The sequence below is a fragment of the Strix aluco genome, chromosome 1 (genome assembly GCF_031877795.1).
Source record: "Strix aluco isolate bStrAlu1 chromosome 1, bStrAlu1.hap1, whole genome shotgun sequence".
Taxonomy (NCBI): Eukaryota; Metazoa; Chordata; class Aves; order Strigiformes; family Strigidae; genus Strix; species Strix aluco.
Genome location: NC_133931.1, coordinates 26,229,420 through 26,254,031, shown reverse-complemented (window position 1 = coordinate 26,254,031; position 24,612 = coordinate 26,229,420). Strand labels below are relative to the sequence as shown.

The window sequence follows — 24,612 nt, the reverse complement described above, 5'->3', positions numbered from 1 at the left end:
TTAAAACAAAGCAGGAGAATCCTGGCATATTATAAGCCCCCTGCAGCCAAATTTAATATATTCCCTGCTGTATATAACAACAGCAGTGGATGATGGACTAAAAATTAAAATAAATTTACAATCTAATTTCAAGTAATTGATTTTTTCCTCTTAACTGGCTTCAAGATATGTATGTATTATAGCCTCCATTTTCACAATTACCCAAAGTGACTTGACAGGTTTAAGCGAGTTGCTCAGAGCCACATATGGAGCAATTATCAACCAGTATTAGTCCTTCATAATGTCCCAGACTTACTCTTTGAACAGACCTTTCTTTGCACTAGTCCAAATCCAATGTAGCCAGTGAAGTGTAAATTTAAAAATGCTGAATCGTGAAGCAATGTAAACCTTTAATTAATTAATTCTTCAGATATTTTGACTTAAAAACCAAACCATAACAACCCCAGTAGAAGTGATACTCTGCAATCAGATAAAGGAGTTATTCTCTCAAACACATCTCAAATGCTGATAACATGGATTAACAAGACTTAAATGCAACCTTTGTGGGGATGCCTTAATTTTAAAAGCAATGTCCTCTGCATGACATTTGCATTTTAACAGGAGTAAAGTAATCACATTTTAAAAGCAGATAATTTTTTTGAAGAGTCTGTTACTGAAGGGTTAGGATCAATTCGTGGTGTTTCAGTGTGAAAGTGAGGAAAACATGCCTAACAGATTCTTAAAAGTCTGCCAGTTCTTTGAATGCATTCCTTACAGGAAACAATAGAAAAAAACTTTGAGACAAGCTCTTCTTTTTAAGTTATACTGGAGAAATAACAGTATGGTAATTGCTGCTTTTCTGAAGAAGACAGACAGTAAATTATTTTGAAATACCTCATTATATCCCAGGCAAGTCATATTGTGTCCTCCTTTTGCATGACAATGTATTCCTTGTTATTTGGGAACACAGTCTTAAAAGCTGCTGAGTGTCCTCAATCCAAATGGCTCCAATAAGATGAGTAAGAATATTAAATTATTTAAATTAAAAGAAAATGAAAAATACTGTGATTTTGGGTCATAGTAATTGTCAGCAAATTCAGGTTTTCTCCTCCCAACATTATTGACAAAAACTGCAAGAAAACGTTCAATTATTTCTAACTACCTTTTCAGGTTAAAATGTTGCCATATTATATTTTGTCTTGTATCCACTTCTTTTAGAAACTTCCATATTTCTCATCCTAACCTATATTACATTACAGTCCCTGACAAGTCATGTTTGCTTCATTCCCTCATCTTGAAACAAGTTACTAAGAAAAGCAAATGATGCAAAGAGCACCTATTATGTGTGGATTGTCCTCAGTGGAAGATGAGTAGGTTCAACAGTTTCAAGGGTTTGACAATAATGAGTGGAATTCAAAGAAATAATTATTGTTACAAAATTTTGTATGCTCTACAGTTTAAAAAGTTTGAAAACTTCCATTTCATCTGAAATAGGCACTCTTTCACACAGACAATAAGGATCATACAAGAAACTAAAAGCAAATCTGGTTGATATAAGAATCGGGACATCTTTAGAATGAAGTACCATTTGTTTCTTCAATCTACTTCTGTGGAACTATTAGATTAAAAAATAACTTTGGAAAATAAATATCTTTATCGTTGTTGCAAGCACCAATGCAGACAGTGTAAGCTCTCCACTTCTTCCCACTGGCACAATTCAAATATAGGAGCAAGGAAAAAGTAGGGGTACAGCAGATTGCTGAATGTACATATAGAAACCAGTTTGCTAAACAACTTCTCTTTCCTTTTTGCTATGAATGCCCACTCCATATGGACATGGGGACCAGAAGTCATAGGAAAGGAAATACTGGATGGTAAATTATAAAAAACAGAGCTTGAATCTGAAAGCTTCATAAGCATTAATGAAGGCATGGGCAAGTCTCCTGCTCACAGCTTAACGAGTGCCGGTCCTGAGAGGACCCAACCCTCTCACTGAGATATTGAGCCATGCTTAACGGGAAAATTTATATGGCCAGAAAGCCTTGCTGGATAACCAGAGCAAGATGTGGCTCTTCTCCAGAGAAAGTCCTCAGTCAGTGATGCTACAGCCTCACTCTGTGAACTCCCTTGTCTTTTACTTGACCAGGTGCTTTCCTGCCTGATGTGGTCAATAAAGGTCACTGAAGCACAGTCTGTACTAGAACTTTTAGTCTTTGAAGTAAAGAGCGGAGAGAGCTTTGTTTTCAAAAACAAAGGCAAGACCCTAAAGGTATACCAAAGAGATTAAAAGATTAAATACTTCATCAGCACATGGGATTCATCCAGGCACTACAGGAACTTGGGAGTGTCATCACCAGCAGGAACTGCTCCATTATAGGAGGAGACAGGGATCAGCATCATTCCGCTTCATTATTAAGATTTGTACTTGCCTGCTCTCTTCTAGAGATGAGAGATATTCACATTATCTAACACAGACTCTAGACTTGGTAACTCAAATCATCCCTACAGAAACCTAATTCTTGACAGTGACAGTAAAGGAATAACCTTCTGAAGTAACCTGAAACAGACAGCTGAAGCAAAGAGGAAAAAGTTTTCAGTACAGAACAAAAGCAACTACTACAGAAAAGGAATACAAGTCAGTCAAGGTAGATGCTCTGGTACCTAAAGCAGGGAAGGTGTACACTTTAATAGAAAGCTCCTTAAACCAAAGAGGCACACGGAGGAGCGTGTCTCCTTTTATATCTTTAAAGGTGAAGCCTGAGGAAAGAGAAGACAGACATATGCTACACAGGCAGGTGAGCCTGAGTTATGACCCAGTTACTGACAGCTAAATGCCCATATGCACAATTACCTGAAGGAGAAATAAAGTATTATAAATAAATATTAATAGAGAATTATTAGTTTTGGTCTGTGGTTTAAAAAAAAAGAGGGGAAAAAAATCACAAATCCTATATTCTGAGCCAAACATGATGCAATCCCCTTTTGGAAATAATCCTTACCTGATCAACTGTAAAGACTTTGATCCTTTCACTTCCCAACCATTTCTGAAATTCTTTTTTCCAGTTTTTTACCAGACTCCCAGGGGTGACAATTAGTGCTCGCTTTAGTACAGGTTTGCATCCATAGACCCCTTGACGCAGAAGAGTCCAGACAAGTGCAATGCATTGCAATGTTTTTCCTAAGCCCATTTCATCAGCAAGAATAGCTCCAAATCTGCCACTAACTCTGTAAGATATAATTAGGCAGTGGTAACGTTTTAAAAGACATATCTATAATTATTTACAACTGGTTTAGGGAATTGCTCTTTGCTGTTGCCTTCTGAAGTATAAAGAACCTACTTATATTTATTATGCTCTACTGCAGGTTTTCATTCAGTTATAACAGAAGACTTTAGAGTGAAATTCCTAATTTTCTAGATTAATGCATTAGTCCTCCAAAACCAAATAGTTTAAATTTGCTTTTAGAATTAAAATTATTATCTAATATTTTTAAAACCTGTATATACCTTAAGGAATCTACAACTTGATCTATGACTTGAGAAAACATTTTTGAAAATAGTACTGTATTTTTTTCAACAGGTTGGTATGACAGCTTCTTTATTCTAAATACCTGATTTATAAATGATATGAATAATTATGAATTATATGAATTATAAATCCCAGAAAGCAGTGTTCTTTAGCATGGGTTAGACTGTATCCGTGTTTACAAGACTTGGTATTTGCAGTAGAACTGACAGGCCTTTTGGTGCACTAGCTTCTGAATACATCTGGCAAAATCATAGCAAGCATGATGCTATATACAGGTCAGAAAAAACCTGTGCCACCTTTACTGGAGGAAAATTACTAATATCAATTAATTGAATGATTTCTCAAATCTTCCCGTTCAAATTGTCTCATTTCGAACACGGGCATGAAAATATTACAGGTATTGAAAGCCAAAAGGATAATTATCATCTTACCTCATTCCCATTACACATTCATATAGAAATATAATTCCTTCTTTCTGATGTGGTCGGAGATTATTTGCAATGTAAGGATCCACAACTACATCCACCATAGGTAAACCAGCCTTATTGAACGTCCACTGATGACTTGCATTTGGTCTTGGCATAACTAGAGAATCTTTAAGTTCAAAACATACACAAGTATTGCACAAAACCATTATTTTTAGTCTGCTAGCAAAGGGTATTATTTCTCTAACTGGGCTACAGAATCAAGTCAATGACCTAATGACTGTTAAAAATACTGTTTAATATATTGGCCATTCTCAGACAGAAAATGTCTTTACCAACCTAGATAGCCTTCTAAATAAAAAATCCTTTTACAGAGGTTTCCTAAATAGTTTGCACTTTGCTCAAAGGTAAAGATGACAAACTGAAAAATCTGAGTATTTTTTTTATTATGAGGTGAAACTGCCTACCTAATAAATGTTGCATGATGACTTTGAATGCATAGAGTTAAATCAGAAGAAGTTCTAAAAGGCCTCTGAATGTAAAGTTTAAGAAAAAGAACATAAACAATGACCTATATAAAGTCTAGACACTACATTTCAAGGGGATATTCTTGCAGCTGTCCAGAAAGACTTTTCTGCCTGAGAAACAGAGATAAAAAGACAACAATTTGTTAAAAAAAATAATAGAGAAGGACTGAGACTGAGCTGACAAAGGCTGCCACAGTGCTCGAATAAAAGAAGTTGACAGGTTTGAAGACATACAGAGGTAAAGAGAGCATGAAGGATTGGGCTACATCTGAATAACAGTTTTGCTTGCCATAATTTGTTTACAAACTCTACCATAATTTTGCTAGACAACATCCATACTGGGTTGCTTATATTGATGCTATACATACCTTCACTGAAAAGTTGTACTGTCAGAGGACAGAATAAGAAAGCAATTTATAGTTACTGGTATTTTTATGTCACTAGAGCAGATCTATATTGATAATGTATTCATGGGAATAGGTTGGCTGAAGGCTTGTATCATTCATGGAGGTTGTTTCCTACTGACAAAGGGCTGAGTTCTGATGGATTACATCAAATTGCATGTGTATATATATATGAGCCAGTGGTGACAAAAGGTAACTTTTCTGACAAAATTTTGCAGCCTCAGAGATGGAGAAGAAACAAGGCTTGGATGAGCAATGGACTAAAAGCTTAGAAATCATACATGGAACCTGTGCCTTTACATCTTTGTCACTGTGCTCTGTTATGCTGAGCACGGGGATAAATGGCTTTCCATTTTGAAGAAGTTGCATTTTAATCAACTATAGTCATAGACTTCAACATGAAAACCTCTCACTGTTTCAATACCAAGGTCCTGGTCTTGTAAAGTATCTCTGTTACTTCTGAAAGAGGTTACGCAACAAGGCATTGTTGAGTAAATGCGTAAATGATGGTGATTCTCCTGTGTAAGCAACTCTAATGACTGAGAGTCCAACCTACTGATGTGTTCAGGGCTCTTGAAATCTCATATGAGGTACTCAAATTCACCAGAAGAGAAGTCACGGGAGACAACTAGAATAAAATGTAGCTTTTTAACAGAGTAGTGTAGAAACAGCAAAGAAGTTAATTTGAGTGTTGAATATATGAGCTCTTTGCCAGATTTTAGGTTAGAAAGCTAATGCAGTATCATCCTGGAACCATAGGAAGGAACGTTCTTAGATAATCAAGTTGAATTCAGACCAGAAGCTAGTGTTAATAAGGCTGTTCTATAAAAGGGACAATTATGTCACTGATTATCACTTGATTAAGATGTTGTTTATTTACATAGCAGCCAGGTAGCAGCTTCAAAAAGTCCCATAGTATCAGGATATGAGGTAAGAAGTAGGATGGAGGTATAACTACAGTAAGAATGTAGAACAAACTTGTATTTTTTTTAAGTATGTGTTGCTCTGCTTAGTAAAATTTCTTTAAACTCATTTTTATCTTCCATCTGAAAGATAAAAGCCATCAGCAGAATATAGCTCCTACATGGTTTGCTATTGACAGACAAAACAGTACTTCTCGTTTAGATAAGCAATGCTGCTTCCTGCAGCTATCGGATGTTTACAGGATCCCTCTTACACAACTGCTTAACCAGCCTGTTTCTATGCAGTTTGTGAACTCTCATGGCTCTTCAGCACATAGTACTTCTAGCACTATAAAACAAAACTTTTATTCCAAAATGTATCTGGTTGAGTTTGGGTAGTGTAATTATACTCACTGGCTGTGAGGGATCAGGCACTGTCAGAAGCAATTTTTTGAATCTGGCTTAACTTCTTTATTACTGATCCTCCACCGTGTTGCCAGATTATGTCGGTGCTTCACTGACTCCAGTGGGAAGTTGGGACTCATCTAGAACTTCTAGCATGTGTCAGACTGTTTCTCTGATCAATAAACTCATTTTTCTTGGCAAAACTCTCACAAACCACTCTAACTTGTTTCTACAGCCAACTGTAACAACTATGAGAAACTTGGTGCAGTGCACAGTGTTTCACTTGTTAGAAACACACACGATAAAATCCCAACATAGTATTTATAGAAACAGTAGTACTGTATGCAGAAATACTTCAGTAATACATTGGGGAACATGAAAACTCTGGTTACACATTCAACATTTTTTTTTGAGAGCCGGAGGATGCTTAAGGAAACTTAAAAATCTAAATCTTACTTGAAGCATTTGGATCATGGCGAGGTTTGTAGCTTTGAGAATCTTTGAGTACATTCTCTTTAGTATTGGGTTGACAGACACTTTTGAATGGTTTACAGAATGGTTTCATATTAGTTTGAGATAAAACAGTTGGGACTGTGTCATGAGTTCCTATTCCAGCCTGAAAACACCTGCCACTGCTGAAGTCATCTGCGGAAATTATACCCATCACTTCAATTTCTTTTCCTCCAACCATCAGTGTTTGACCTTCATCAAGACTGTCTAGCTCTTTAGATTTATATCCAGTACCTAAAAGAATGTAAAAATTTATCAATTAGGACAATATGGCAAATACTACTTCCTTAACAGCAGTACTCATCTGCAGGAAGGAAAAACAAAACTGTGAACAGGTGTTTGATTCTTAAGCATCTGAACAGTTACACATATGAACTTACGAAGCCTTTCCCTGCTTAGCAGGGACTGACATGTGAGTGCTAATAATCAGAATTAGATAGTGGAATATGTGAGCAAATATTCAATCATCCTCATCCACAACCCACTGAATGTCAAATACTCATTTAAGGGAATTTACAAAAACCAGCCCCATATCATAATGTCTAGCTGTCTGCCTTAGTTTTAAACTTGCTCAAAACTAATGACCATTCGAGGTCCTTTTTTCTTTCTTTTATGCCCCAACAAGAACGCCACTAGCCCCTCTTGCTATTTATCTAAACAGAATATTCTACTTTTAAAATCATTCTAAATTAGCTTTTTACAATTAAGGATTCATATGCATCTGAAATCTTCTGTACATGTTCTGAACCATATATGCTCTGATTATTGCCTGGATTTATCAATCAGCTCAATAGTTTGTTCATTCAAAAACTTACCAGGGAGGTGATGCATTTTTCTATATCCCCTTCGGGACTCCATCAGGTGGACATTCTCAGTGCAGCTACAACATACTATTAGTCTCATTACAAAATACAGCTACAGCTACTGCTTTCTTTTAAGATAAAGATATAGGAAAAAGTGGTGGTTTCTTCTTTTAAATTTCATTCTAGTGGTTGAAGCTCTCACATAAGAAACAGGAGACATACATAATTTATTTTCTTAACTCAGGGAGGTCAAAGACTCATCTCTACCTCAGAATTAGAATCAGACATGTTCTTTACCCCAGTTGGTGAATTTGTGCCACTTTGGATAAAAAGGCTTGGATCCTCAGTTGGGCCAAAAAAATAAAAAGCATGACTGTGTAGACCAGCAGTTAAAGTACTCACCTGTGAAAAAGGCAAAGCCTCCCAAGGTTTTACACATATTTTATCCAACAAACAGTACATATAAAGACTGCTGGGAGCTGTTTGCATAGCTCAGGTCTCCCATTTCTAGGAATGTGGAAGGTTGGTAGGTGAAGATCTGGATTTTAATTCCTTTAAGAGAAAAAATTTACTGAGGTGTTTCACAGTCTAAGCAAGTGCTGAAAAATGAATCTGGCCAAAAGGGAAAGGGAGGTATTTTTATTCCCATACTCTAAATGTATTCAAAAAGCACACAGCAAACCTTGTTTGGTTCTTGAAAGAAGAACACTTGCTTTCAGGAAAGAGCTGAAGATGCCTGAACACAAGAAAATGAACGTGCCTTCCTAAATGAGGTGCCTGGAGAGGGCATTTATGACCTCTCCTTTGCTCTGCATTTTTGATTTCTGTTACGACCTCTACATAGCTTCAGGCTGAACATACTGAATACAGGTATATCCCTGTGCAGGATCTTTTGGATTCCAGTCTGAAGAGTCTAATTCTAAGACAGGATGGGCTTTAAAGGTAAATGGGAACTTAGGAAAGGCAAAAAGCAAACCTACAAAGCTCATATGTTTATGCAGCTCCCAGAAATAACTGTTTCTATAACATAGAGCAAATCACAAGCAAGCACTTCCTAAATACTTTGTAATACTTTATTAAGGTATTAAGACATTTGCAGAGTTGTAAAGCAAGATGTTCTGCTGCCTTGAAAACAAGCAACAGCCTGTGCTGGTTTTAGGTTCCCATGCCCCTTCTTAGATCCAGCCCTGGTATGCCTAAGGAAAAAATAAACAAATCTTCCTTTGCCCTTTTCTTCCCATTTAAAAATAATAATCCTGGATGCTCATTCACATTCACTGTAAACTTCCTAGTATTAAATACAATTTTGGAGGTAAGTACCACTACTGAACCTTTCCTTCTCATTCAATGGGCTTGTAGAATAATTGCAAATTCAAAACTTACACTGTTTAAATTGGTCAATTTATGATTTTCTTAGAATCAACGAGCGTTGAAAGCAACTCTAAATGGGCAAGTTAGCACCAATGACATTGGTATCACTGTGCTCCCTGACACTATCAAACACAGCAAAAAGACTTTCACCAGCAAAAATCAGAATATTCATTTTTTCTATTGTGTTTTCTGCTAATTCAAGAAGACAGGACTTGAAAAAACCACGAGAACAACAGGGTGGTGTCTGATGCATTCCAGGCATTACTCTCCTTCTCTCTGCCTTTTTCAAAAACAAGCAAGTCTGTACATATATTGCTTTGCTATAAATAAATTCAAATTAACTTCTAAGTCACAGGCTGATTTGCAAATCAAAACTGCCTGGTTCTAGCAAGGCTCACAATGTCCAGAGAAGCCATCTCAGCCCTAAAATTAATCAAATTATGTTTTGTAGCAACGCTGTCCAATCCTACTCCCTTACAAAATATCTTTGGCTCAGCTAGCAAAGTTAATTCTTGCTTTGCTTTCAGTAAAAAATTACTGCTTCAAGTTGACTGAAGCCTATAGTTTGCAAGTCTTATTTTTAACTCGGATATCAACCCAAACTGTGTCTTACAGCAGCAGCTGCTGCTAAAACTACAAGACTAAAAATTGCTACACAGTTAACTTCGGCTGGGCTGGAAAATGTTGCTGTTTGCTTGTCTTTCTGACAAAGATAATATTTTTAGCTGTTTGACTGGCTGAAAAGTACAGATCCAACCTCTGACACTCCCAGCTGCCATACTACTGACGGGAATATCTACAAGAAACTTACCTGTACATCTTCCCCTAATTCTGACACCTTCTCCAATGCATTATGTGAGCCACCGAAATCAACTACTCGTCCCTCATTTGGCATCTCTGCTGAATTAGTACAGCCGTTCATTTCCAGATCCTTTCCTTGGACTAGCATTTGGTGTTTCTGTGAATAATGTTATTCAGCCTGCCCCAGCCTCCCCCATGCATCTGCCTTATATGTAAGAAATCTAAAGCTTTCTTTCCATCTCCTTCTTCCTCCCGAAACCGACCATTTTTTCATCCTGTGGCCAACATTGGTATGGAGAACTCTAAATTATCTGAAGAGCTGTGTCTCTGTTATTCAAACCACAATAATTTTAAGCCAGTGGTTCACTTACACCAGTATGCAAATGTACAGTACCTCTTCCAATGTCTTTGCCTTCCATATCTTTCAATATTACTGACTTTCCTTTTGCAATAAGAACAGCATCGCCTTCCCACTTCTTGTGCTTTTTCTTTGATGCCTTACACCACACAACACTGAAATATTTCACAACGCAGTCAGGTTCTTTCTGAACTGCTTCCTCCTTTGCTGTCCCTGATGTTGGCAAATAGAGTGCATCTAAAAGGGAAATAAAATAACAAAGAATATCTCAGGTTCTTCTGACAAAGTGTAGAGTCATTTGCATTTCAAACAAATCAAGGACAATCTATGCATTCATCTTCTATAAACAAAGTGGTGTATTTCCTGTCCTGGACTACTTATGGTAAGTTTGGACTGATACAGAACAGCACATAAGGACTCATCCTGAAATAGGAATCATCAAATCGCTTTTGGAAAGTATGCACTTTCAGGAAAGGCACTTTGCTTGGTACATTAGAAAGAGAGCTCCTGATTTAACATCGGAGATGATGAGAGTGGAGAAAGAATAAAAGGAAAGAATGTAAAAAAACAAAAGGGAAATGAGCATAAGAGAAATTGAAAACACAGTCCAGGTGGGGTGGTGCTGGGCAATGTTCTGGAAGCAAGGACAGGAACACAGAACTCAGGAAAGGGAGCAAAGGAGGCCAGTACCCAGATCTGGAACTGAAGTCATTAGTACTAAGTGTCAGAATAAGCATAATTGTAATAATTCAAAACATTATTTCAACTCCTCTCCTTATACCCTTTAAAAATAAGTAATTGCACAAATCCTGAAACAGACCATCTCTTTAGTTTGCAGCAACTTAAATGTTGTTACTAGGCTTAGATTGATTTAGATTTGGTAGTAGTTACCTAATTATAAGTGTCACAGATGTAAATATTAATAGGAAATATTTAGGTTAATAAAGTTAAGAAATCATAATAGAACAGACAGCAGTTGATTATAATATTGATTAAGAATAAACACATGCTTTCAGGAGTTAGCAATCTGACATAAGTAATGGTAGATAAGTCCCCAGCATTACCTAAAGGAATATCTGTAGCATTCCTTTTCAGCAAATGCACAGCTTCAAAGGGAGAATCAGACTAATTTTCATTAAAATACCCTTGCATGCTGGTTAAAGGCTTAAATCAGTTTGCTCCCTTGATTCCATCTGGGATTCAACACTATACAAATCTGTTACAAAAAAATGCTTATGTCACAGACTAACCTTTCCAATTTTCAAGTGTGCTGGTATTTAAAGGAGAAGCGGCAAGAGTAAACTTTTGCTCACAATAATGATCCCATAAAGAGGCAACTTTATCACTTCTATATCAAGTCCACATACTCTTAAAACTGCAAAATGAGTGCAATTTTTCAGACTAACATTTACTAAAAAGGTATTATCTAAATGAAAAATGCTATATTTATTGAATAGAGTTTTCTTCCCAAAGTTCTCTAAAAGTTTTATTGTCTGTATAGAACTCTGTGCTAACAGTGCCTAACGTAGACAGGATTTTCCATAGGTGGATGTTTTCTTCAGGGCATTAACCAACATCTATAGTGTTTCATGCGATAGATGCCCCCATCTCCAAGGGGTAACAAAGCAGCTACTGAGCACTGACACACCACAGAAGGATGAGAAAACAGAACAGAGCAGCTCTTTTTGAAATGCAGGGGATTCTTTGTAGATGAAACCTGGGAAATGAGCCAGAGAGCAAGAATAAATCCTTGCAGTTTTGCAAAACAGTACAAGGGCTCTACTGGATCTCAAGTCATCACAAGGGATAAGATTTAGAGGAGCGGAGGGGGGCAAGAAAGAACACCTATACGCTACTAAAAAGACAAAAGATTACTTTGATTCTATATTGAGTTTCTAATTGCAAACTGATTCAACAGATACATATAAGACTGTTTTCTCTTTGCTTTTCAGACTGATTCTCTTAGTTTAATCAGCACCTTCCTTCCCCATATTAAGATTTTAAGTAACTGTTACTGCAAGAACTGGAGATTCCATTGCAGAACTTTCTTCTTCTCTCTTGAAGGATGGCCATCCATAAACAAATGACCACCTCCTTGTCTCCTCCAGTGACCTTCCACATGAGTTTGGTGACCCCTGAGATCTGTTTTGTGGTCATTGCTCTTTTACTCAGGGAGTCCTGCATGGTGTTATCTGAATCACCAGTAGATTAACCTTCAGGTCATTAGCAATTCTTCAAACTCTTCTTATCCCTACTTCATTTAAAATAATAAGAAAACCAATAATATAGAAACAGAGCTGGAAACCACTAGCATTTTCTAATAGTGACTTCTGCCAAAAAGGACTTCCAAAGCAACCTGCCTCCAGTGAGAAGCAAACCGGGCACCAATATTCCATATAATACTACCATGTTCCTATGGGAAAACTAAAAAATAACAGCCTCTGCAATGCTCAGATTTCTCCCCTCAATTTGTTTTCTGAATTATCATAATTTCTGTTTATAAAAATATCCAATAACGATTTGTTTCTATGCTACATATTTTTCTTTTACCTATAACTACAGTATAATTTCAGACAAAAGTGCTAAGGTATTTTTCTTTTTTAAAAAATTAAACATTTTAATGTAAAAATAATTAGATCCTCTCAAAATTATCTTCCACAGAATTACCTTGAATAGAAAACCTAAACCCGTTCACCAACAATGCTGATTAGGTACTTGCATTCAACCTTCTTTTTATCTTACAATTTTTGTTTGTATTCAGCATCACACCTATTTAACTTCAAAGATTTATTCCAGTGCAATAGTAGAATATATGAATTCAATAAATACAGTGTCAGGAATTTTTCAGGAATTGAAATGAGACTGGTATGTTACGCACAGGGACTAAGTTCAATACAGGGGTACAGAGAGCAACAGTTTCAACAGTAAAACCCTTGCTGCTCACTGACCGTAGACAGTATCTGAAATAGAGCTGCGTTTGCTGAGGCCCTAGAAGATAAACTGCAATTGTAAATTTTGAGCTCTGCTGTTAATCAGTTGGGACTGAAAATAATAAGTAACAGGAACTATGTGTACACCACAGTATGAGAAATATCAGGAAATCATGCCCACTCATTTCTCTTCCAAACAGCAAACCACCCAGCTTGGGAGTGCAGTTTTCTTAACCATGAAAAAACTGTAGCAAGTGGCATGTCTTTCCTCCCAGAATGAAGGGCTTGAGAACTTGAAAGACACAGCTAATATGGCTTTGAAAAGCTTCCACAAATTATTAAAAAAAAAAAAAAAAAAAAAAAAGCTTTCTCTGCTTGAGAAAGCAAGGGTTTAAGTTTCAAGATATAAACCACAGCCTAGTTGATATGAGGAAAAGTTTAAGCAGCCTCAGGAAGGTGATGATTTACAGAAAGTGGGACAGAATCCAGGAGAGGGGACGGGAGCATTCCAATGGCAAACTAGTTTAACCAGTTTCTGATGAACAGGATTTAGAGAAAACGCATCGATTAAGTGCATTAGGTTACTCCCAATGCACCAAGAAAGAAGCATTATGAAAGACTACAAAAGGTAATTAAAACGTGCATTTTCAGTAACTATACCCTGTAGCTTCCAGCACTGTAAGTATGCATTACCATAAGGAGTAGGGTACTCCAGTGAGCAGGGCACTAGACACCTCAGCCTGAGGTGTGGTTTAATGGATGGCTTAACCCCAGGCTGCTGCCAAAGCCCACAAGCTCACCCTTCTTTCCCTCTCCCTGCTCCGCTTCTCATCCACCAGCTGCAGGCAAGCCAGCTCAACAAATCCCATCAGCAGCTACAGTCAGTACAGGGAAGGGATATGTGTGGTTTGGAACAAGCAGACTGGGAGGCTGCCCCTTTTTTTTATGGCAGCTACTGTTAGGTTGGGGCGATTTTGAAACCATGGGACCTGTCAAGTTACCCAACACCTCCATACCTGAACTTCAACGTTGTAATCATGTATGGAACGACAGGGAGCTTTCCCTCAACTGCTCTGAATCTTCTAAATAAGAAGCACTGTCACAATGCAAATATTACAATTTAAAGAAGACAGCTTTGATTCAAGTTGCGCTCTATAGCACTAAGGAATAATTAAAAAAGAGAGGAAGGCAGAGCAAAAAATCTGGACTGAGGTAAAAGAAGATTTGGGCTTTGAATGAATTACAGCCAAAATTCAATGGCAGTGCTCTGCTGCAGCCACTCTGCACGTGTGCCATCAATCTGCTCCGTAGAGCCAGCGTCATCTCTGTCTTTGGAGCAGAGGAAGTAATCAAAAAGTTCCTTAATCAAATTAATTCATAATATTTAGAGAACAGATGTTTACACAGTAGTTAAAGGTCTTGTTCCATATGAAAGATCTGTATGTTAAACACTCCTAATGTATCCCTGGAATATTTAAAGAAATATGAGGCAGAGATAGCATCATCCTTCATTTGAAAAGCAATTTCAGTCTAATGATAAACTTAATACTAAGCTAACATGTAAATGTATATCAGTGTGCCTCGAAGATAGAAAAATATGTAATAACTCTTCTCACAGCACTTCTATAAGACTTCTATGAGGAGTGCAACTGGCAAGGGTCGAGCTGACCTGTCCTAAAACCCTAATGACACCTAGTACTACATCTCAGAGGCTCTTGATTTCAACCCAGTGCTTTGTACCCCTCTGTCAAACACAAAATGTATATGTAATTCATCTCACACATATCGGTGTCGTTAGCAAACTCACCTAAAGACTGCTATTTCAAGCAGGAATATTTCTTCGAAAAACACATAATTGTTTTACATCCAAAAATATTTTTGAAGAAAAATGCAAATGATCAAATATATTTTAATAGTTGTTAACATCTGTGTCAAAGACACTTTACATGCATAGCTTTCATCTGAAACTCCAATCAAACTAGCCTCTAGACTGTTCACTGTGCATTACTAAGGCGATCTCCATTAGTAGATCTTACTTTACACAGCTGATAACTTTGCCAGGCCTTCATCAGTCCACATATCTTCCATGCTAGCCGTCTCAGTTTAAGCACACATAATCACACACATGCACAACGTCCATAAAAACTTTCAGGGAAAGAAAAATCATTGTTCATGAGAACTAAAATCACAGATTAATACAGTTTTAGTCACAATAAACTATTACTCTTTGTAGAAGCTCTTACAACTCAATACTCTGGAGAAGAATCTAAAAATCTGGGGAGAAGATAGAACTTCTTTCTTCTTTTGGTTGGGGTAAAACTTTTTCCATTCCTGAAAACTAAAGCTCTTGGAAATACACACAGTTTGCACATTCCCTGCAGTTTCATTTCCTGAGGATTACACACTGGACATGCTCTAACTGAGGCCGAGAATAGCTTTCTCTGTAGTCACAGCTCTCACTGCTCAGACCACCAAAGATGGGTCTCTTCCAAGCACGCCTGCAGGGAATTTCTCCTGGTCCCTCTCCTTTGGAGACATCATCTCCCCTCATGACACCAAACAGGGAAAGATGGCAGAGGGGAGGACCAGCTACAAGGAAGAGCAATTTGAGAGAAGAAGTCTGAAAAGAAAGACTACCACAGAAAAGGAAGGCTGATGTTAAACTGGTGGAAAACTGACAACTGGGTAAAAGACCGTAAGTCAGAGCTGGAATCAGAGCATGCCAGGGAAAGGCTAGAAACCAAGCAGGGAGTAAAAAGAGTAGGAAGACAACAGATTATTTTAGGAGAAGGGATGGGGAAAATAACTGGGACAGACTGGGATGGGAGTCCAGTACAAAAGTCAAGCAGCAGATAAAGAGCTGGGATTTTCTAAGCAGGAACTGGGGCGAGAAAAATTTATTGCCCCTCACCGCTGTCCCTCAAAATTTGAGGTTCACTGAAAAACATATGGCTGGAAGCCATCAAGGGAAATCAAGGGAAGACTTGGGAGGAAGAAATGAGAACAGGAGCTGATTAGACAGTGACAGGGAAAATAAAGTGAAAAGTGAGAGTGGGAGAAACCAACTAAGGACAACATGGCTTTGCAACATAAAAGATGTCAAGCACGTGAGCCCAGAAGCGCACTCAGGGCAATCCAACCTCCTGGTAAACAGGGCCCACACCTCTTCCCCCATCCTTCTAGTTTAACTTTTTCCCTAATTCAAATTTTGAGACTACCAAGGTAGTCTTAAAGATAGTCAACATAAAACTACTATTATTGTTACACTATTCCATATAGTTTTACATAACGGGATTCAGCAGCTGCTCTCTATGTGGGTAGGGCTGGGGAAAGACAGCAAAGGGAGATTTAGGTGCAACATGAGAAATAGAGGCAATTAAACTTTTAACTGGATCCATTTGACTCATCATACCCTGCGAGACAAACCCAAATCAATTCTGAGTTTAGGACTGGTGGAGAACCCAGAATTGGGGATATAATTTCTAGTGAACAAGTCAGTGAAAGCAAAGGAGGAGCTAAAGCTTGGAACATCATACCATTTTCCTCAAAATCCCTTTGGTACTTTCTGCTCTTCAACCTGAAAAATTTCCAGTCTTTCAGTTTCTTTGCTGTCAGCAAACACCTGCAAAACTCACTGAGCAAAACACTGCATGCCACTATGTTAAGGGTCTACACTGAATTCAGCGACCTCCTAATGCACTTTGTTATCCCAAAGGGTAAAGATAAGAGTTTCAACCTTGCAAGTCTTGCATAGATGAAAACATCAAATATCTGTTTAGAAATGTTATTTGCTCTAAAAGCTAAAAAATTAACATCTACAATCCTGTAGTACAAACTACACCACACCCCCACTCCAACCCCCAGATCCCAGCTTCCACTAAGTGAATAGTTTTAAGGTTGTGAAGTCGAGCAAAGTTTGGAGATGTCAAAACTAAGACTGTTCCAGTGATGTGATCTGCCCCACTGTGCATATGCAGTTATCATTATAAAGTCTTTACAGAAAACATACTGCATTACACTGCCATGGGACCTCTTCCTCATTCAGTGCAGAGAACCAAACTGCTCAGCAGCAGCAGGAAAAAAAGAGGCTGCTGCTGCCTATGCAATCCCTCGGCTGCTTTGTTGCAAACTGCAAAAGGTGTGTGATGAAGGAGACCAAGACTGCAAGGATAGAAAGTCCACTCTTGTGGTTGGATAAACTGAAGAGAACTGGATTTTACTTGCATGTCTTCTAGAGTTCCTCTGTGGTGTAAGGAAAGTCATTAACCCCAACTTTTCAGCAGTAAACATTTGTCTGAGCGCCTGACTTATGATTCAGTCTCATTTGTAGTAACAGTGAACACTCACAGGTGCAAACAGAAGTTGTGGTTTGGAAAGATTAACTGTACAGTATACTAAAGCACTGAGATAATACAGTCCTAGCTGATTCAGTCTGCACCTTCAATAATAACAGGGCTTTTTGTTTTTATTCTCTTTGTGCCTTAACTCCTGCATTATCTCCTAGAAAGTGGAGATTATACCAACCTCTCATCTCATAAGGATGTTGTGAAATGTAATTATATCTGTGAAGTACTCAGGTACTATCATGATGGGCACCAGAGGAAAAAAAATTAACTAATTAATTGAAAATAGTTTGAATAGTGTGCTGAAAACAAGGCATAAGTCTGTAATGGAACAAAGAAGTGGAAAGAAAATACTGAATAGTGGCTCACTATGTGGACACAGTCCATTCTGTGAATTGAAACTGGTAAGGAATCCTACAGAAATATAATCAATAATCATGTAATTAATGACTATACCCAACAGCAGGAGAAGGCTGGATTCAGGTTGTGTGTATTTGCAAGTTTTTGGGTATTTCAATTTGCAACCTTAATTTTCTTTTCAAATAGGAACCTTCTACATACAGTAATAGAGATGGTAGATGTACTTAATTTGAACAAGCAGGAACAATCCTCTCATCATCGTTTAATGAAACATTTACCTCCTAAGGGTATCAGCTGCAGAGAAGGAAGGATGGAAAGCATGTACTTTCCAAATTATAGCTCCATGGTAGAAAACTATTCTTCCTAAACCTCTCAACTGTCTAAAAATCCAACTGACTCCAGCTTCCACTGTAAAAATTTAATGAACTAAGCTGAAAGCTTCTGTCAAGTCCACAGAAATACATGTGCAACTCCTATTATCAAAGGAAAAAGCAGCATCATTGAGAATTCTGAAAGGCTGCAGGCATGATTTGGTGCAGTGAGCCAGATCAGCTCGGTAAAACATTGGAACCAGTCAAATGCCATCCAACTTGACTGTTTACTACACTTGTTAATGTTGCCATCCACACCACAAGTTGTTTTGATTAATTTGTCAAGTAAAGGTTCTTTTACTTCAAAAAATAAATGCAAAAGTCATGTCAGAAAGCAACATCTATACTTAGGTTCTGTAAATATTGAATGTTATTGCAATAAATTATAATCTAAATGGGATATAAGTGGAAAAATTCCAAATATTTAAATTACAAAACCCCCCAAATTACTAAGAAATAGATATTAGACTATTACACAATCACAGGCCAATTGTAGCCATTTCAAAAAGCAGTCAATTTTTGAAGTAGCTTTCAGAGATGCAAGTATGCATCCTTTTGTGTTTAAATGTCAATGGCAGCTACACAGCTAAATTCATAGGTGGTACTTTGAAAATGCATAGTTTGGCATTCTCTGAATCATTTGTTGTTACTTCCGCTGATTTTTAGTAAAAACAAAACTCTATTTCTGTGCTGTTCCTAAAATGAAAAACTTTTAGATCTGTTAACAGAAAGCAACCAGGCAGAAAGAGATTTATTATGATTATCTATCCTTTGTATTAACATGTTTTAGAACAATTGGAAGGAAAATATTTTAATGTACTGTTTGTTGATGGCCATCTTTGATTTCCCTGGATTATAATAAAGAGTCCCTAAAATAAAAATAATAAATAAAACTTATGCCCACTGTCATAAGCATGAAACACAATATATTCTTATCCTAAATTATTTAAACAGGACTTTAAAATTTATGACATTACCCTGGAAAGAGGCACACAAAGGATGAGTAGTATTTTTGAGAATTTTCATGTGTTATGCAGCAATGATTACCTGCGGAGTGGCTGATGGAATATTTGGAAAAGAAGAGAGTAATCTTTCCAAATGAAGTTACATAACTTTGATGTACATAAATGTAATTGATTCAGTAGTCCAAGCAGAAAAGTAATATTTATGGCCCAAGCACAAAAACCTAAAGCTCTAGTTCTAATTCTTACTACAAAAGCAAAACTGGAACAGGAAAGATGAGGGAGGAGCAAAGAAGAGAAATTCATCCTTGCGGAGGTAAGTGATGCTTACTGTGCTGCCTTTGCTGGTTCTGGATGTAAGAAAATTGAATACAACCTAAATTGCATAGAAATTCCAATGCAAATTAGTAAGATGATTCCATGCAGGGAGCCATAAATTCGGGATGCCTTTAAACAGTCTATTTCATGTCAGCCCTGCCTATTTTTGGTCTGAGCTGACCACTTATATAAGGAAACGCTAGAAGACATGGAGATGTGGCAGCTTTCCATCAGCAGACTGGGTCCGCTTGCTATTCCCAAGGGACTGCTTTGACCCTTGGTGTTGCCTGAAGGCCTCTGCAGCACGCACACCTCTTATCAACTTACCGTACACATATCTCACTGGGCGTGTGTGTGTGTACGTACATATGTACATGTGCATACTCATCAGAGAAGGATGAGATTTTTAAAAAGATCAAATTTATCTCTACTATATTTCATCTGAAAACAATCTTTACAGATGCCCACTGTATTTTCAGAGCTAAAGTGTCTGAAACTCTCAAAATATATTTAATTTCTGGGCTGTTGAAAAACATCTTTAGTACCATCTTGGAAGTTGACTTAGGAATCATGTATTTTCAAAACTCAACTACAGTAAATTAGCACATACAGCTATATAACAAAACCTCTTCAGAAAGGAACAAATTTTATCTAGCAGAAATAATTATAACAAACAACAGCTAAATTCCCTAAGCAAGCTTAACTCAGACCTCCCTTGTGCACACACTATGCAGTACTCTGAATCACAGAGCTACAAGTCCTATTTTCCAGGCTGTTGCTGGTCTTGAACTTTTCATAGAAGAGCTGGGCTATTACCTATCCAGCTGTGCAAGAGCTCTGAAATCCTTACCCCCCTGAAAAAAGGGCAGTTGTGCTCGAGATCCTTGCTGTCCATCTGTCACCCTCTCTGGATCTGAACATAGTGGCTTCCACACTGAGGGTGGCTGTCCTGCTAGCAGCAAAACTAGGGACACGTTTTCCTGTTTTCATTGAAGGTGTTCGTTCACAGCTGAGAAATCCCTGTTCTGCTCTCAACAGTGCAATGTGCCCAGGTTGGACAGACTCTCCTAAGAATTCAGTTAGGGACTATATCTGAAGTACGACAAACTTGGACTGAAAATGACCAAATTCTGTGTTTGCCAATAAGTTATAAATTAGACAAACTTGAGTGAGGTTTCACAGGGATGGCCAAAGACCAGCTTGATGCCAAATTTCAAGGTACTTTTTCAAAAGCACAGAGAAACTAGAACGCTACAAAGGGAAGATCATAAAAATTCAATATATCTAAACCAGTGTAATCTCCCCCTCAATCCAGCTCACAGAAAAAAGCTGAGTTACTTCAAAAAGACATAAACAAACACAAATACACATACACTATAGCCTGAGAGGAGGTAACCCAGCAGAAAGTGGTTTGGCCAAACTGATAGTTGATGCTACCAATGTCACCTGGAAGTCCATCATGATGTACAACTCACTGCCAAAGCTTCCTTACAACACAAAACAATGCAAACATCACACCTGGGTGAAACCTGCAGAGTTTACAAGTTAAAAATAATGGGGTTTTGCTTACATGTGCACACCTAAGTGAATGCCATATTATGACAGAGAATGTATCAACAGTAATAGTAATGTTATGCATACCCAAATTTACTTCTGTATTTCTGGTACTTGCCACACAAACATTTCTAGACTTCACAGAATGGTACTATTAACAGTATTGACAAGTGGGCTAAGTCAAATTTACTTTCAAACTGCCACAGAGTTATGATAAATTATTTTCGTTCACATGACATCTTCAGTGATTAATAATAGATACAACTTGAGACTACTGCAACAGATTTTATCTGATACAATACAGGAAACAACATTGTAGTAACTAACGACAGGCAGTCCAAAATCCCTCCTCCCCATACCCAAACTAGATAAACATTTTCTCCTATTGTTTCACTATTAAATTAAAGCAAAAGAAAAAAATGGTGATTTATAAATTGATTTACTTATTTCAAGCATGCAGAAAGTTCTGAGCTTTAAAAACAGACATTTTTGAGAAAGCATTAGCAATATAAACAAGGATCATACAAAGACATGCCAAGTAAGAAAATGGCAACACACAGAATACTGTAAACAAAGTGACTGAGCCTTAACCAAACTGGGTCCTGACTTCAACCAAGTATGGAGGGGCACCATAATGCAGAGGAATTATTTTTTAGCTGACATTTACATTAAATTATACTAATTATTGTAATTATGCTAACTATAGATGAGAGCCAACAGGAAATAGCCAGGAAACAATGACCTTCTTTTTTTCAAATTCTATTTGCATACATAAAATACAAAAAATTAAGTAGGATTTTTCAAGCTGCAGTTTTGCTAAACAACAAATATAAGTCATAAATTATGTGGAGTAACTGCTGATTAACTATTCAATGAAAATTATATGATATTCTTGTGTGAATAATAGAGTCAAACAAGGTGTTATGTTCACTCAGAGATGTTTGGATACATCAACAAATCATTCCGTGTAATCACTAGGATAAAATAGTGTGAAATCCCATCGCACAGAAGAAAGGCAGGAGCAGTGGGGAACGCCAATATCTGCAGCCAGCTGAGCTCTCCTTGGGTTCTCGGACTCTTATCCACCCCCTCTTACACATGAATCACAATTGAGGCTTTCAACTACCTTCACACTTAGCAACTGTAGGTTTTGCAAGAAAGAATTCAGAGAGACTAATTTGGTTAACTACTATTAGATAAAACTTTAGGAAATTGTATCTTTATGATGGAAGAAACTTTGCCCAGATAAACTGGATGCCATTTAAGAGTAACCATCACTACACAGGCAACTTGGCCGACATTGAGGCGAATGCTTTCATTTTTAGCTGAGATAAAACACAGAAACATAGGCCACAGCATGACTGAAATTTAGTCATGTGTTACCCAGCTAACAGACTATTATTTTAACTACTGTAAAGAGCACACTTTTTTTTTTTTTTAAATTAAGACTTAGACAATGAGATTTCTCAAATGATTTAAGACCTGGATATTTGAAAACAGAATAAAAGCATGACTTGTTACAAATACACACCAAGAAGCTACATTTCACGTATTTTAAAACCTTCAAAAATGCTAAAAAGAATTATTTTTAAAGGCTTCTCTTTATTTTCATGTGCAAAATAGAACAGTAATCAACATCCTAGGAAAACAACACTTTATCATCTTCGTGAGTAACCTTTATATGAGTGTACCAAAGTTAAAATTCATATGGAACCATCCTAAAGCACTTTAAAATAAGATACAATAAATTTTAAGAGACAGCTTAGCCAGCCAGCCTGGGTATCACAATCCCTCATTTGTTCCTCCCACGTAGGAACAGCTCTCTCAATTATAAGCAACTTAGTGGCTTTGCCTATTAGAAATCCAGTGGACACAAAGTCTGCCCAAAGAAGATAGTATGCAAGCTCTAGTCTATGCATTTTCATTGTATGGGGGAAAAACTCCAAGCCAGAAAAGGTGTAGAAATATAAATGGAAGAAAGGAATTGAAGCAAGTGAGGTGGAAGATGTTAGAAAACAGGAGTATGACAAGCAAGATTAGCTATAAATAATCTCTCCTGGTCTTGGAGTACTCCTCTCTCCTACCATTCTTACCTGATAAGAATTCTTATCTAAGGCAAGCACATCAACTGAGATGATTCCACAGGAGTCATAAGCTTACGGGGGAAGTCAGAAGGGACAAAAAAAGCAAGATAATTAGGGAGGAGTCGACAAAATTACAGACTGATCATTAGACAATTACTCAGATAGATGAAGTTACACAAGATGCTATCACAATTATTACAACGTTATCATAGTTACAGTTTTTTACTCTAATCTTAAACATAAATCCATTAGATGTTGGGAACTGAATTACTCCTGGAGCCTGTTTATTTCAGTTATCTTACTAGAAGGACACGAACATATGGTAGAAATTTGTCCTTGGCTAAAAATTACTCTGCTTCTACTATGTACATTATAAACATGCAGGCAGGGAATGGCATTGCCAGATGTAGTGAAGAGGATAAGGACAGGGGTGAAGGAGGGAAGGGCTTCCTACCATCCCTTTCACACATGGTAATGAAGTATCATTTGCTGGAACAGTAAAAATTCACAGCACTTCAACGTCCAGAAGGACTAGCCACAGCTGTGATGCATGTACCCACATTACGAATACATGGAAAAAACCCAGGAACAGACACTGAGAAGTGAGAAGTCCGATTCAGACTGATAACCCAATACTGTAAAGCAGATGTGGAGTAAGAAACACAGATCCACCAGCATAGAGAGGTATACTATATAGTCAGCACCATACTGCACTGACAGATCAATATAATGTCACTGAAGGAGGAAATATTTCTGTCGTGAAAGGAAATAAATCTCATGTCACTGGTAAGGAAACAAGCAAGCTCCATGGGGACTCACGAGATGTTTCCCCCCACCCCAAGCTCCCCAAAACCCAAAAGAAACACAACTGAGAACAAAGGAGATGAGAAGCACGAGAGATCTCTGAACTAGACGTGCTGTCTGCTGGTAAGAATGAAAGGCTTTCCACTAAGAAATGAGACAAAGACAGAACAACCAAACGTGGAAGAACACTCACTATACAGAGATGGTTCTGACCAGGCCAGTGTATTTTCTTTACTCATTTACATCCTTCCCCTTTCAATATCAAGAATACAAGGGAGACTTTGCTTTACTCAAGAGTTCTATTTTTGCATCTACTTTGCCTGTCACTTCAGAAAGGACTGCAAGCTTTCAAAGGCTGGAGTCCTCTGGTTCTAGTCCTCGAAATAAAAATATCATGCCAATAGAAACCCTGGAGGTCACCTCTTCATCTAGCTCAAGGAGAATGGAGAATTCAACAGAAAATATTCTAAAGTCTCTAGAGCATTTTGGTGGCCAACATAAGCGTAGCTATAATTCAAAACCACTGCAAGACGATGAGCCATATGGGAATTATTTTCTGAACTATTAAAAACTTGTTCATTTGCATAATACATATAAGGACAGAAACAACAAATAGAAATTAATTCCTTACCAGTGGAAACCAGAATTCTGATTTTCAACTGAAAGAATAAGATCAGGCATTTCCAAATTATATGATGAGTGCAGAGAATTTAGTGCTGTTTCCCATTTCTGAGATGTAGAACAAATAAAATCCCTATTTATTTATTAAAGCAAATATTTTGACTCTTGTAAACTCAGGGAAGTGAGTATCTCATTGAAGTGTTTCCAGCTCCACAAAAACAGATCGATGTTCCTGAACTGAAAAATACAGCAG

At 37.5% G+C, this 24,612-nt stretch overlaps 1 protein-coding gene across 4 annotated transcripts in view; it reads right to left on the bottom strand.

Annotated features, from left to right (window-relative positions):
• RAD54B (RAD54 homolog B) overlaps nucleotides 1–24,612 on the bottom strand; it is a 67,070-nt gene that overhangs the window by 15,743 nt on the left and 26,715 nt on the right. For all 4 annotated transcript variants that reach the window (XR_012622090.1, XM_074815850.1, XM_074815860.1 and 1 more), the window contains 4 exons: nucleotides 10,049–10,249; nucleotides 6,626–6,913; nucleotides 3,938–4,100; nucleotides 2,979–3,204 (listed from right to left, as the gene is read on the bottom strand). Coding sequence is in view for 3 of the 4 variants with exons in the window: in XM_074815850.1 (XP_074671951.1) it covers nucleotides 2,979–3,204; nucleotides 3,938–4,100; nucleotides 6,626–6,913; nucleotides 10,049–10,249 (878 nt within the window). In the remaining variant the exon portion in view is untranslated. The remainder of the gene's footprint in view (nucleotides 1–2,978; nucleotides 3,205–3,937; nucleotides 4,101–6,625; nucleotides 6,914–10,048; nucleotides 10,250–24,612) is intronic.